General features: G+C 36.8%; 2 protein-coding genes across 2 annotated transcripts in view; both read right to left on the bottom strand.

Annotated features, from left to right (window-relative positions):
- The window catches only part of ptgfrnb (prostaglandin F2 receptor inhibitor b), an 89,703-nt gene extending 75,914 nt beyond the window's left edge, over window positions 1-13,789 (bottom strand). The window contains exon 1 of the mRNA XM_044344743.1: window positions 13,562-13,789. Within this exon, the coding sequence (XP_044200678.1) occupies window positions 13,562-13,613 (52 nt within the window). The 5' untranslated portion in view covers window positions 13,614-13,789. The remainder of the gene's footprint in view (window positions 1-13,561) is intronic.
- LOC122976340 (immunoglobulin superfamily member 8-like) overlaps window positions 2,414-14,579 on the bottom strand; it is a 40,146-nt gene continuing 27,980 nt past the window's right edge. Inside the window, exon 8 of the transcript XR_006400912.1 lies at window positions 2,414-2,737. The gene's annotated coding sequence lies outside the window, so the exon portion shown is untranslated. The remainder of the gene's footprint in view (window positions 2,738-14,579) is intronic.

Here is a 14,579-nt window from a genome sequence, read left to right as displayed (position 1 = left end):
CTAATCTGACTGTAAGTGTCAAAGTATTAGCCTGATGTTGAGAACATGGAGCTATAGTGACATCTTCTGGCTGCAGGGGGATAAAAAAAAAAAAAGAAAATAGATGTATTGTAGCAATACTGTTAAATTACAGTAATGTATAAAACATTAAATCTAGACTGGAGTATCTACATCTAATAGACTGAGCTGAGCAGATTCTCATATAGAAACTTGTGCAAGTTACACACTGGACCACGATTACCTTTCACCAGCTTAAACTCACATTTTCGATGAACTCAAACTTTCCTCCTTCAGTAGAGTGTCAAACTCTGCACATATATCATTCTGCACAGTGAAACTCAAACATGCAACTGAAGTAACAATAAGCTAAACACATTTTTGAGTGCAGGGGGACTTTATCAGCCTGCATTTTCAAGGTAATGCAGGTGGTTTTGAAGAGTTTCACGAGCCTCTGTGGTTGAAAAAGTCTTTTCACCCTAAAAGGATCGAGGTAAAATGCTGGAAATCACCATATTAAGAAATTTCTATATGCAATCGGAGTGGTCCTTGGCAAAAAATATCAAATGTGAAAAAAAATAGCTGAGCTTTAACTGCTCTGCTAACACCCAAATATGAACATGAAGCTATGGCGCCATCTAGTGGAAGCAATGGGGCAACACAGAATCTTGTGCTTTTTTTTTCTTTATTCTGTACTTTCATGGATGTTTCTTTTCTAACCAATTTATCTCACCTATTAAAAACATCAACCCATTGATTATTTACACTCACTTATCCCATGCAGGGTGACAGGTGGCTGGAGCTGGTCCAAGCCCACATTGGTCGAGTGGTGAGGTACCCTAGATAGGTCAATACAGACAACCATTCACATCTACAAGTGATTTAATCTGCAATAAACCTAATCTCATGATTTTGGACTGTTGTAGGAGGAAATGCACACAGCAAACAGAAAGGTAACCAATAAATAACTTTGCCAAACAGGAAGATATAAAATATTTGGATTAAAAAGCGATTCCTTATTTAAAAAACTGAATCTACACCTAGACTGAGGAATTAATCACATTTACTGTACATCACTCTACTGTTGGTGCTGTTAGACAGAATAAGAAATAAGACAAAAGTACTTTCTTAATCCCAGTGGGAAATTGCAGTGTTGCAGCAGTCAAGTCATATTAATAGTAAAATAATATAGATAATCAAAATGCAGTAAAATCAATAAATAATAAACAATATCTAGTATGAGAGAGACTGAACTAAAACTATGAGCACACTCTCTCGCACTAATTACACCGAGTTATTTGGCAGACAGTTTTATCCAAGGTGACTTATAAGCAAGGCAAAACAAGAAGTTTTAGTCTTTCAGGCCTAATAAAATTATTTAAAGATCCTCTCCAGACATGTTTTAAGACATAAAAATAAGCTGCTTGGAACAATAATGTGTATCTGATATGTTTTTTTCCCCACAAAAAAGCTCAATTACTGCTTTAAAATCATTCAAATGGCATCTACTCCTTGTCTCCTACTTCACTGTAAAGTCCATTCTCAGTGTTTGTGGATTGGATGCTTCAAGTTTCCACATCACACTTGTATAAGCTGCATACTGGACCATGACTGGCTTCCAAACTAGTTGTGATATCACAAATTATGCTCATAGGCCTGCACCTACAGATTGTCAATGAGCACAGAAATTTTCTAGCTCTACACTGCACAAGCATCCAACTGTAGGAACAAAAAGGAAAAATATATTTTTGAGGCTTTAAAAAAAAAGAATGTGATATCATAGACAGGAGTCACACATAGACATAACTTTGTTATAGAGGGGACAAAAGCCAAAAAGTATGGAAACCACTGCCATATATAAACAATCAGTAAAATGCATTTTTTTTCCATGTTACATCATCATATAGAAACATAATATCATCCAGAATATCTCTACTAAGAGATTTTGTAGCTGTCAGAAACTCTGACACTAGTGACTCTGCAATGCAAATGGCAGCCTCTTTGTTTAAAATCATGCATGGTTACTAACAAAATGAATAACATGAAATAAATAAATGGGTTTTTTTCCACTATTTCAGTATTTCACGTTTCATCAGCGTGCAATTAAAGCTGAACTTTTGGATCAACATGAGATCAAAACACGTTAACGGCAGCACATTGTGGGTGTAAAGTAAAAATTAGAAAAAAGTAAAACAGAGATGAAGAAATAAGCAGACAACACAGATATAAATCTTGCACTCAGCATAACCTCATAGCTAACCACGTATTTCAAAGCCACAAATTTATTTTCAGCAAAAAGAGCAACAGGATATGTGACTCACTCACACATTCACAGTTTACCAGCATTGCTCTGCTCAGCTGAAGTGAAAATTAATATAAATATTCATTTCCCCCCCACTCATATTTAACTGGAAAATATATCATACCATTTATTTAAAGACGTCATTGCATACACTTTAAACAGGCATTTTCACACTGAGAGCATGTATTCAATGCTTTGGTACAATGGTTTTATCGATAATACAAAAGGTAAATACAAACTTGAATGGTCCTGACAAAGGAGCAGTACATGAAGTTTTCTGTACATAAACACACATATGACATTTATATTTTCTATTACTATAATCCATCCCTGATTGATGAGCAAGTTTATAAAATAAAGCATAAATGACAGATTTCATCTCACTGTGATTGTACCTTATATGATTACATACATGATAAACTTCAAGTCAAATATGACCTGTTGCTGTGTGATACATTACAGACATGAATCAACATCTTTTATTCATAAATTCACAACATAAGTACAAAAAAAAGAGAGAACTTCATACAAATTGAGTTTTAATTAATTTAAGAAGATATCCTGATGTCACATGTAGGAACAGATCCACTAATCTCCTACCTGTGCAGCTATTCTGGGGCTGGGCTGAGGTTGGCTGTTGGGGGTGTCGGGGACTTTTGAAAGCGGCTCACGCGGGTGCACAAACAAGACTTTAATTTATACCAAAAAAATGTAATGAGACACTATTCACTCTTACCACAAGTTGTGTGGAGGTTTATCTAGTTGAAAATTGGAGCAGTGACATATACTATGAGACTTCACTGAAAAATACTCATACAAAGCAGTCCTTTGTGCTTGCTTTTCAGTTTGTTTAAATGACACTCTGGGTGAAAGTTCAATGAGGAATATCTTTTATCTTATGTTCTGCCTTTATTCCCCTAAAGAATAATTTCCACATGTTCTTCCTGTTCTAATCTTTCATGTCTCTTCTACTTTCCCACACTGTTAAAGTCCCTTTAAGATGTCACTAAATGTGACCAATGACCTTTATTCCTGCATTCTTTTTTCATTCTGTTTTTCATACCCACTATTCATAAACAGGAAGAACTGTTTCCATGCAACTAATTTGAAACAGTTCGCACAATTGTTAGTACAATGTGAGACAAAACAATGCAATCCCTTTCCGAGATTGATGGCAAACAAAACTACATATTTAGTTGTTGTTGTTTTTTTACAATCACAAAGACTGATGACATAACAGAGTGCACAGAAAATATATACAGAGACAGAACGACACAAGCAAAAATTTAAAGCTGAAACTTCTCAGTTTAACACCCTTGTGAGTAACTTATGGCCTTAGACACTCCTTGTGGTATTATGGACTCATCACTGCCAGCAGTGCTCATATTTACTTAGTATCTGTGACCACATTTGGTACAGTTTTAGCCACTTCTTTCACACCAACCAACTATCAATGTAAGATCTTAAAAACAGAAATGCATTTTTGTCATGTTGTAAAAGATTTGTACTCAGCTGTTTGCTGCCACTTCAGTACCTTTTAATTTTACCATGTTCATGTTAAACGTGAAGAAAATAAGACCAGTACTACTTTTACACAGGAACTTGCATGTTTGATGAGGGGCTATGAATGTGTTCTCTACTCAGTGGAGGCAGGCTGCTGTCAGAGGTTTCAAAGGCTGAAATTCACCACCAGTTTCTGACTTTTTTTCCAGCACATAGGGTTAAGCCACTTTGGCTCATGTGTTCATGTGCTGACATCTGCAATCACTGAACTTGACTTGACCTAATACAGCAGCTAGCAAAGGTTCTTAATGTGAGGAAAACGAAACGAAACACCTATCCTAGTGGTGCTGAAAAACAGAAAATATTAGACAACAAAACATCTAAATAGTCTCCCCAAAGTGACCTCTTTCTTTGGTCCTTTGGCATCTGTAAAAGGCCTGCCAACGACTGCACCTGCACCACTGTCACAGCATGCTAGCCAAACAACTGAAGATGCTGCTAATCAGAACAATGGAAATGAGAACCCATCTACTCAAACAGATGGCGATAATGATGACCAAACTCTATTGTTTGATGAACAAGCACAACATGATAACAGTCCTACAACTGAGACAGGTGAGGAAGCACCAGCTCTCCAGACCGGGATCCACTAGCATTCACAATGACCAATCTGGTACGTTGGCCAACACATATTACCAGTGAACGGATTGATATTGGAGATACTGGACAAGAGGTCCCGTTTAGTGAGAGGACATTAACTTTCCACAGAGCAAATCACACCATCATTTTACTAAAGACAGATATTTCATGAAGATGAAAATTGGAGAAACCATGCGTAGGTCATGGTTGGTTCAATTCAATTAATTTCAAATAATTTATATAGCACCAAATCACAACAAAAGTTATCTCAGGGAACTTTTCCATATAGAGCAGGTCTAGACTGTACTCTTTATTTTACAGAGACCCAACATTCCCTCATGAGCAAGCACTTGGCGACAGCAGCAAGGAAAAACTCCCCTTTAACAAGAAGAAGGTGGGCGGCCATCTGCCTTGACCAGTTGGGTTGAGAGAGAAAGAGGGAGGGAGGGGGAGAGAGGAGAGAGACACAGAGAAGCACAATAACAACAAAAACAATGATAATAATAATACAACATTACTTCTGCATCTTCTTCTGCCCATGGAGTCAATGAGCGGAAATACAGACAGCGCCACTCTGCCATTGCAACCTACATTGTGGTTGGAGGTGAGATTACATCCGTAGTGTTAATAACTTCAAAAGGTTTAAGAGACTTCAGCTATACTATTGAACTATGTACTGTGAATGACACTTGGCATATACATTAAAGACTTATTAGAGTTCATCTAACTAAAAAGCAAAGAATCTCTGTATGTGTGTCCTTTGCATATCTCTTGAACAGTTTATCTGATCCTCTTCACACTTGGCGGGTGTATTGCTGGGGACCAAAGGAAGTGCAGTGTCGAATTTGGTGCAATTTGGACACGCAACATGTTTAATATTAATAAGCTTTGAATAAACAAGTGAACAGCGAGCCACTCCACTCGTGTCTGAGCGCAGAGGGGGCTGTTTGACATAAACATGTCACATCACAGCGGGGCGGGCTTCTGAGCTCTGACTTGCTGAGCAGACAAAGGCACATGCACCACTCAGTTAGACTGTACGAGAGAGAAGAACGAGCGCACACAGGAGAAAAAAAAACAGGAAGATGTGACCACTGAAAGGCCATGAACTGCTTCTATGGTTCATCCTCAGTTTAGTCTCACTGGTGGTTTGTCTAGATTTAAACCATTTGATTTACTAATTCATTATTGTTTAAATTGATATGTTTGCCAATTGGTACATACATATGCAGTTCTTGGGAAATAATAAGCAATTGGCCCATACCAAACAGGTTTTGAATGGGCACTGCACTAGTTATAAGAAATTGGCTTACAGGTATTGACCTGCATACAAACTGTGACTCCACTTTCAAAACATATGAACAACTTGCTACCACCAGAGGATTAGCTGTGGGCATTTTGCTACAACTTAAGCTACCTGCAGTAAGAAATGACTATATAGTTTGTCATCTTTTCATGAGGAATCCAAACCATGAAAAGAAATTCAGTGATTCCCCTATAATTGTACAAGCCTGTTGCACCGCCAGGCCAACAAGAACCCCTGCCAGGCCAAAAAAATATTTTTTTTAATGTGAAAAATAATGCCAAATATTCATTCATTCGGAAATCAATAGTGTTTGGGAGCATCTGTGCAGCACCGTTCCAAAACGTGATTTACCCGCTGTGTCCTTACAAATTATACTCATAGGCTCACACTTTAAAATCACATTGTCAATGAGCAAAGAGAGATTTTCTACAATTTTCCACCAGATGAATGTGAAAACAACTTTCTAGTGTCAAACTCTGCACAAACAGGAACAAGAGGAAAAATATATTTGACAAAAACCAAAAAGTACAGGAATCACTGCCATAGGTATTTTAAATCACATTTCATTTCCATGTTACATCATCATATAGAAACATCATAACATTATCCAGAATATCTTCTATGAGAGATTTTGAAGCTGACATAACTCTGACACCAGTGACTCTGTGATGTAAATGGCAGCCTCTTTGTTTAAAATCATGCATGGTTACTAGAAAATGAATACAGTGAAGTAAATAAACAATGGTTTTATCACTGTTTCAGTAATTCACATTTTATCAGCGTGCAATTAAAGCTAAACTTTTGGATCAACATGTGATAAAATCACATTAACAGCAGCTCGGTGTGGGTGCTGTGTGGGTGTAAAGTAAAAAAAAAAAAAAAAGGGTAAAAGAGATAAAGAAGAAATAAACAGACAATTAAATTACATTTACATATATGAAATGCAATTCTGAATAACAGAAAATGTCAAAATTTGTTGGCGAATTTTGTAATTTTTTGTTGTCATAATGCTGCAAAAGGAAAACCTCCAGTAGACACATATGCATGCACGTCCGTGTATACACACACACACACACACACACACACATACACACACATATTCAGATACAAATTTCGCACTCAGCAGTATAGCTAGGCACATACAGCCAACAAACTCAAAACCACAAACACATTTTCAGCAAAAAGAGGAACAAGATACGTGACTCACTCACACACACACACACACACACACACACATACACAAAGACAACAAACACACACAGTTTACCCGCATTGTTTTGCACAGCTGAGGTCAAAATGACGCAGTTTCAAATACTCATTTCCCCCCACACATATTTAACTGGAAAATATATCATACTATTTATTTAAAAACGTCACTGCATACACTTTAAACAGGCCTTTTTCACACTGAGAACATGTATTCAGTGTATACAATGTACAATGGTTTTATAGATAATACAAAAAGTAAATGCAAACTTGAATGGTCCTGACAAAGGAACAGCACATGATCCATCCCTGATTGATGAGCAAGTTTATGTGATTGTACCTTATATGATTACATATGATTAATTGATAGTTTGTCCGGTAAAGGAAATATGACCTGTTGCTGTGTGATACATTACAGACATGAATCAACATTTCTTTTATTCACAAATTCACAACATAAATACAAAAAAGAGAAATGCATACAAATGTACATTTAGAAAAGTTTGTATTTTTGTTAAATGTAAATTAAAAGGCTGCTACATTGTGGAAATGTGTTGATTTTACACTAAAAACATTTCAAATCACATTATTTTCTGCAGCCTGTCTGGAAAGTACAAAGTGGGCAGAAAACTAAATCAAACATGAAACTAATTTTTTGACATTCGTACAACTAAACGTACACTTTCTGGTTTTGTAATAGCACCCAGTATTTAATATCAAAGTATTTTTAAAGGTATACTATGCAGGATTTGTCGGCTGCTGTTTGTAAACACTCATCATTCAAAGTTGGCCCCTCCTCCCTGAATGAAGAGAGTGAGCGGCGGTAGCGAGAACAAAGCAGTGAATCACATAAATAAAACATTATTTTCTGATTGTTTCATGGTGGTTATGTTCTAAAACTTAAATTAACACACGCATACCTGACAGAGAGCAGAGCGGAGCAGAGGACAAAGATGTTGTCTGGTCACTACTAGACCTCACATCCTGCATGCTGTTATTGGCTGGGGGCTGCACACCCACTGCCCAAAGGTTGACGCCCAGAAGTGTCCCAAACACAACAAAATAATAAGAAAATACAGGCAGAGGGCAGAATCTCTGTAGATAAATACACTGCCACACACTTCTAGTTGGTCATTGCGCCTCTTTGCTTTTCCTGGCTGAATTTGGATGAATTAATCTTCAGTAGAGAAGGACGGAGAAGAGACATGAAACAGGAAAGAATTAAGAAGAGCAGGAGGACTGTTTGTCTAAACGTCTCTGTTCATCTAAACTTCAACACTTACATGGTGTCACACTCTTGGCGTTCTGGGGGCTTTCTTCCTGGGCTGAGGAAGAGGAGGAGGCTGTTCGAGGACCAGTGTGGCCGACCGGCTGCTGCTGGTGATGGTGGTGATGGTGATGATGATAACCAGGAAGATGATTATGTTTATGATGATGATGTTGTTGTTCAGAATTGGTCCACTCCAAACGAAGTTCCTCCTCGTCCGTTGAGTAAGTCAATAAGCATGAGTTGCCTTCATCTTTATTATTTTGAGAAGAACATAAAACCAAAGTGCATTTCTTTGTTAAACTTAGTTCTTCGGATTAAGAGCCATTTATAAAAGTATACTCGTTATTTATCACTCTGTTGCTACAAACACTATATTTCCGAACTTGCCTTCTAAGATTGGGGCTGCTTTAAGGGGGATGTTGCGGTCATGCTGGAGCTCATATGGTTTATGTACGATTGCTCCAATTAACCACATGTTTGAAGTCTTTTAAAGTCTCAGACCACCATTGTTTCAGATCTCAGATACTATAATAGCATCTCTCAGTCAGGTATGTTTGTTACTTTTGGATCTCTTTGTCTCACTACTGTTACCTGCCACTCTGAGGCTGGATGACCCGCAACAGACTCAGGGCTCCGCAGCCATTATTTCAGCTGATGATGCAAAATCCTTATTTCATTAGTGTTTAATCACATGACCAAACAGCAACCCTGGGCCTAAATAGTATGCAGGCATATTGAAACTGAATTTTAAATAGATTGTGTTCAGTAAGTAATTACAAAAACAACCAATATACCATTACTTTCAATAAAATATATTGTACCCTTCTTTCTACTTTGTCACTCTCTACCTGTCATTGTCCAAAAATAAACCATGACAGCCACAGAGTGAAGAGAAGTATCACTTACACGACCGCAACTGCTTCCTTACCTTTGACTATATGCTAGAAAACATCTATATAAATATATATAAATGAAAATAGTGGCCTTACAGCCAAACAGTGTTTTGCTTTAAACACTGTTTGGCTGCAGAGCTGCCAGGCTGTGTATGAGCCCCAATAAGCTCCACCAATCAAATGTTGACCTATGTTATTTTTGTGCACCAATCAGGTTTTGACATTTGAATGTGACGACAGTTGGTGGGCTGTTTGGTCACTGTCAATCAAATCTAATCCATCCACACCTACACAGTCCTCATGACACAGATTAGCTGAGTATATTGGCATGAACTCATAATAAAAAGTACCGTAAGATTGATCTTTTTATCTATTTATGAACTCACTCATGAATGTTATAAAGAAATACTTTTGATTTGAATCGAAACTTACCCTTAACTTTCATGCTTCTTGTCTTTCTGGCCCAGACGCAGCAAACAATGACGATGATAATCAGCAACAGAACAAGTCCTAATGAGGATGAATAATAATAACTTGTGTAAAACAAACTGCATATTTCAATTAGGTGTAATTCCTTTAATCATAATTCCTCAGTTGTTCAGTCTAATCACATACAGTATGTTGTGAGGAGAGATGTATAAAGTTAAAAAGGCTTATTAAGCTTTACCTCCTCCACCGCCCAGGATGCCCACCATGATCCAGAAATCAAGGCCAAATAATTCTTTAGGAATGAAAAAAACTATTTCAATGAAATAGATAAAATAATATCTCAGTCTAATACAGTAACTCAAGACTATATATATATATATATATATATATATATATACACATACATATATACATATATATAAGATTTGTGCAAATATTGTGTGAAAGAACCTCAGTAGGTTTGAAGGTTTGAATAAGTACAAATCTTGAGGTTGTTTCACTTTTCTACAAACAAAATCTTGTGTTTGAAAAATTTGATTGATGTGATTATCTCACAAAGGTGTTGTATTTCCACAGAAATGTATTCATAGAATAACTACTGGATGATACTCACTGGAGCTAGTGCACTCATGTTGAACAGCCTTACTGGTCTTAGACAAGGCAGGGTTGGAAACTATGCATTCGAATGAATCTTCTTCCACATCTTCGGCTTTTTGTTTTAGAATCTGAGTTTTCCCCTTCATCTCCTTCATCTCCTTCTTATTCTTCAACCATTTAAAGGTGAGACCCTGGGCCTGGTGGTTAAAAATATCAGTAATGGATAGATTAGAAGGTTATCATGAGAATACAGTATGCAAACCTTCAAGTGCACTTGGAGAAAAAACCTGAGACAATTTAAAATTGAGGAACTTGAGATATATTTTTAAGGACACATATGACACATATGAGGACAAAATCTGAATATCCAGTGTGGATATGGTGTTTTTGGAGAGATCAAACACTAATTAACATGAGCAAAAATGGAAATTTAATTTCATTATCGACCTGGGAAATAGTAGAAATAAACAAAAAATAAAACAAAATAAAGAAAGAAACAAAAAAAGTCTCCTGGACGACTAGTAAGTATCCATATTGCCCTTTAATGTCCAAAGTGCTTCATAATCAGCTAATGCTATGACCTCCAACTCAGGTCAAAACACGGTAGAAAGATTCTACATTCAATTTCAACAAGAATATTTATACTTCCTCTTTATTATACCTTTTACCTCATTATTTCTGATAACGATTGTTTACAGCAGCCTAAATTGGCTAAAAATAAAGCTGAACTTTGCTTTTCATACATTTTGGTGTCTTTCCTTAAATCAATCAAATAATAGGATAAGAACTGGAAGCAGGATTCTTTGTAAACAGATTTAGATTCAGAAATCCAAATCTTATTGATACAGCAGCATCTGTATGTGAATACTCATAACTCAGGTTTGGTTTTAGAGGAGGGTGTGTTTACAGATTCTACAAACACATCTTTATGATGAATAATTTGGAGAATACTCCACTTACAACGTGTACAGTTGTTCTCACCTTGCCAACGTTGCAGGTAAATGTGACCATTGTTGGGGTGGTTTTGGAACATTCAAACTTCACTACAGGGTCCAGGACACTGTCTGATTAGAGTAGCATCATGCATTTTAAAAACACTGTAATTATTGTATCTTGACGAACAAAATAAAAAAACAGCTTGTGATGAGATCTGTATCTAATGCATCACAACACACTTAAAGACAGACAACATGCAAGTTTTTAAGTGGCTCCAGACATTTATCTCTGATCCAGGGAAGACATAAAGAGAGATACACAGTAATGGAGAGTTAATTTACTTTACCATCTTTTTTAGTCCAAGATAAACTTGAATAAACAGAGTTAATATATGCTCACAATTTGTTGTTACCTACCCAATATACATAACTTAATGGGTTTGAATTGCTTTACTGATATTCCATTTTGTGTGTGAACATCGGGGGTGTATGTCCCTGCATTGTTTTTCTTCAGATTTGTCAGCTTAAGGGATCCATTTTGATAAACTTCCATTGCCGCTGGTGCCTTGATAACAATCGTTTTTCTTTTTCGATGAAAGATTGCGTTCTCATTGAACCTCCATTTCAAGGTATCTGAGTCTTGCAGTTTGTAGTCCAAGCGCACAGTAACGTTTTGGCCTTCTGCAGCATATATGTTACACCCATCCAGAGAACCTTTGGAACAGAGAGAAAGGTGGAGAAATAAAAAGGGAAATCAGCAAATTCAGCAGTGAATCATGTTATGAATGTCCTGAACAATCACATGACAATGTATCAAAATCATATGCAGAATAAATGCAGTGCTATTTTTGTGCATGGAACTTAAGTACTAATTATGTTTTGATGTTTACAAAAGGAGCACAAAAAAAACACCCCATTAGTGTCTAGACTAGTGTAGTCTTCAAAAGACAGACACTACATTTTTTACATTTGCTGTAATTGAATGTAATAATAACAGCCTAATGTTGATCAAAATATGCACTTTTCTCAGAATAAACTTCCCTATAAACTTGTGTCAGAGGAAGAAACATATTTGTTCTATATGAAACTCACCTTGGCTTATTTCATGTCTACGTGTATTGCTGCAGCTCTGGGTAGAGGGTCAAGCATGTTTTCATGCACCACATGTGACGATCTATCAAATGTGCTGGTATGGTGGCTAATTATGCTGTTTTTGTGTCTGCAAAATCGGTTTTCTCACGATTACACTTGTCTACTAATAAGGATTTGTTCATGCTCATGATAAGGAGTAAATGTACGCACTTTCTCAAGTGCAGTAAGAAATTGATAAATTGGATTCAGTGAGTGCAAATGAGCGTCGGCACAGTTTATGCACAGAATTAAACACATGGTTGATAAATGAAGGCTCAGGTTACTATCAGCTGAAACTTGATCTGAATAAAGTTCAATCAAAGTCTTAGTCGAGTCTACTTTATATATATGATGACACTGATTATTCCTGGTTGGCGTTATACATCTTTATTAACTTTTCAGTTGTGTTTTTGGTGCTAATTTTCTTTTTTTTAAGTGCTTGCACCTTGCTGTGTGTGTGTATGTGCACCTTTCACACGTAATCTGAAACTGACAATTTATGACTGACAGTCTATGTTGGCTAATTGGTCTTAATGGAAGTACAGTGTTCTTGGCTAATCAGAGTGGACTGATGGGAGGGAAAACATCCAGCTGATTAACTGTTTTTCATACTATAACAATAAATTAATCTCTGTATTTCTTCTCCCCAAAGCAGAACTGGATTTTTTAGTTTAATGAAAGGTTTTCCCTTTAATTTACCTTACTATAGGTGAATAGGTAGCCATCAATCAAAATTAATTGATTACATTAGCTAAAAACAATAGAGTATGGCGGTTTTTACCGTTAAATGGGGAAATGTACCCAGAGCCTTACTGATATGTGCAGTTCGCCCCTCAAAGAAAGACTATCATGCCAAACTCCGTTTAACAATCTGCCAATTTAAGGTGCCATTACTTGTCCTTACACGCAGACACATCTAGGAATATGTTTAATCCCGTTTTTTCAATACTTGGGATTAACTCTTCAATATGGCATTGTCAGATATACCGAACAATACTTTTGCTTCACTTAAATTTAAACTTTTTGAATCTGTTCACTTGTTGCACTCATGAACTTCTCCTAATGAACTACCATGCGGATGGCAGTAGCTGGCCGTGTGAACCAAGTGAAAAGCTTTAAAATGTAATAAAATTAAGTGACGCTTGATGGAAATAGTGTATGCCGAATTGTTTAGTGGATATTAAAGATACAGAAATTGCTTTAATTGATCTTTTGGCACGCATGTATTGAGCAAACAAGCAAGTTAAAGTTAAATTGACAAATTTCCAAACGGGGTTTCGTCGTTGCTGAAGAACGTCGGCACGTATCGGAGTTAATTAGCTATCAACACTCAAGCAAAGAAACGTTTCTTACCTAGCATTGAAAGCCCGAAAACGAGTGTGAGGAGACAGTTATCCATCTTCATTCCTCTCTCCTTCCACTCGTGTTTTTCTCCTTAATTTTCTTAATTTTACCCCCGTCTCCTTTGAATACACTTAACCGGTTTAATGTGTGTGCAGGAATGAAGACAAGATTGACAAATAGAGAGGGAGGGGAGAGAGGTAGAGAGAGAGAGAGAGAGAGAGAGAGAGAGAGAGAGAGAGAGAGAGAGAGAGAGAGAGAGAGAGAGAGAGAGAGAGAGAGAGAGAGAGAGAGATTCTAACAAAACCTGAACTGTACCTGTTTGCTCTAATCTGACTGTAAGTGTCAAAGTATTAGCCTGATGTTGAGAACATGGAGCTATAGTGACATCTTCTGGCTGCAGGGGGATAAAAAAAACAAAGAAAATAGATGTATTGTAGAAATACTGTTAAATTACAGTAATGTATAAAACATTAAATCTAGACTGGAGTATCTACATCTAATAGACTGAGCTGAGCAGATTCTCATATAAAAACTTGTGCAAGTTACACACTGGACCACGATTACCTTTCACCAGCTTAAACTCACATTTTCGATGAACTCACTTTCCTCCTTCAGTAGAGTGTCAAACTCTGCACATATATCATTCTGCACAGTGAAACTCAAACATGCAACTGAAGTAACAATAAGCTAAACACATTTTTGAGTGCAGGGGGACTTTATCAGCCTGCATTTTCAAGGTAATGCAGCTGGTTTTGAAGAGTTTCACAAGCCTCTGTGGTTGAAAAAGTCTTTTCACCCTAAAAGGATCGAGGTAAAATGCTGGAAATCACCATATTAAGAAATGCATGGTTTTCTATATGCAATCGGAGTGGTACTTGGCAAAAAAATCAAATGTGAAAATCATAGCTGAGCTTTAACTGCCCTGATAACACCCAAATATGAACATGAAGCTAGGGCGCCATCTAGTGGAAGCAATGGGGCAACACAGAATCTTGTGCTTTTTTTTCTTTATTCTGTACTTTCATGG

Source organism: Thunnus albacares, chromosome 24, assembly GCF_914725855.1.
Source record: "Thunnus albacares chromosome 24, fThuAlb1.1, whole genome shotgun sequence".
Classification (NCBI taxonomy): domain Eukaryota; kingdom Metazoa; phylum Chordata; class Actinopteri; order Scombriformes; family Scombridae; genus Thunnus; species Thunnus albacares.
The sequence above is the reverse complement of the archived record's forward strand: the minus strand, read 5'-3'. Positions and strand labels throughout refer to the sequence as shown.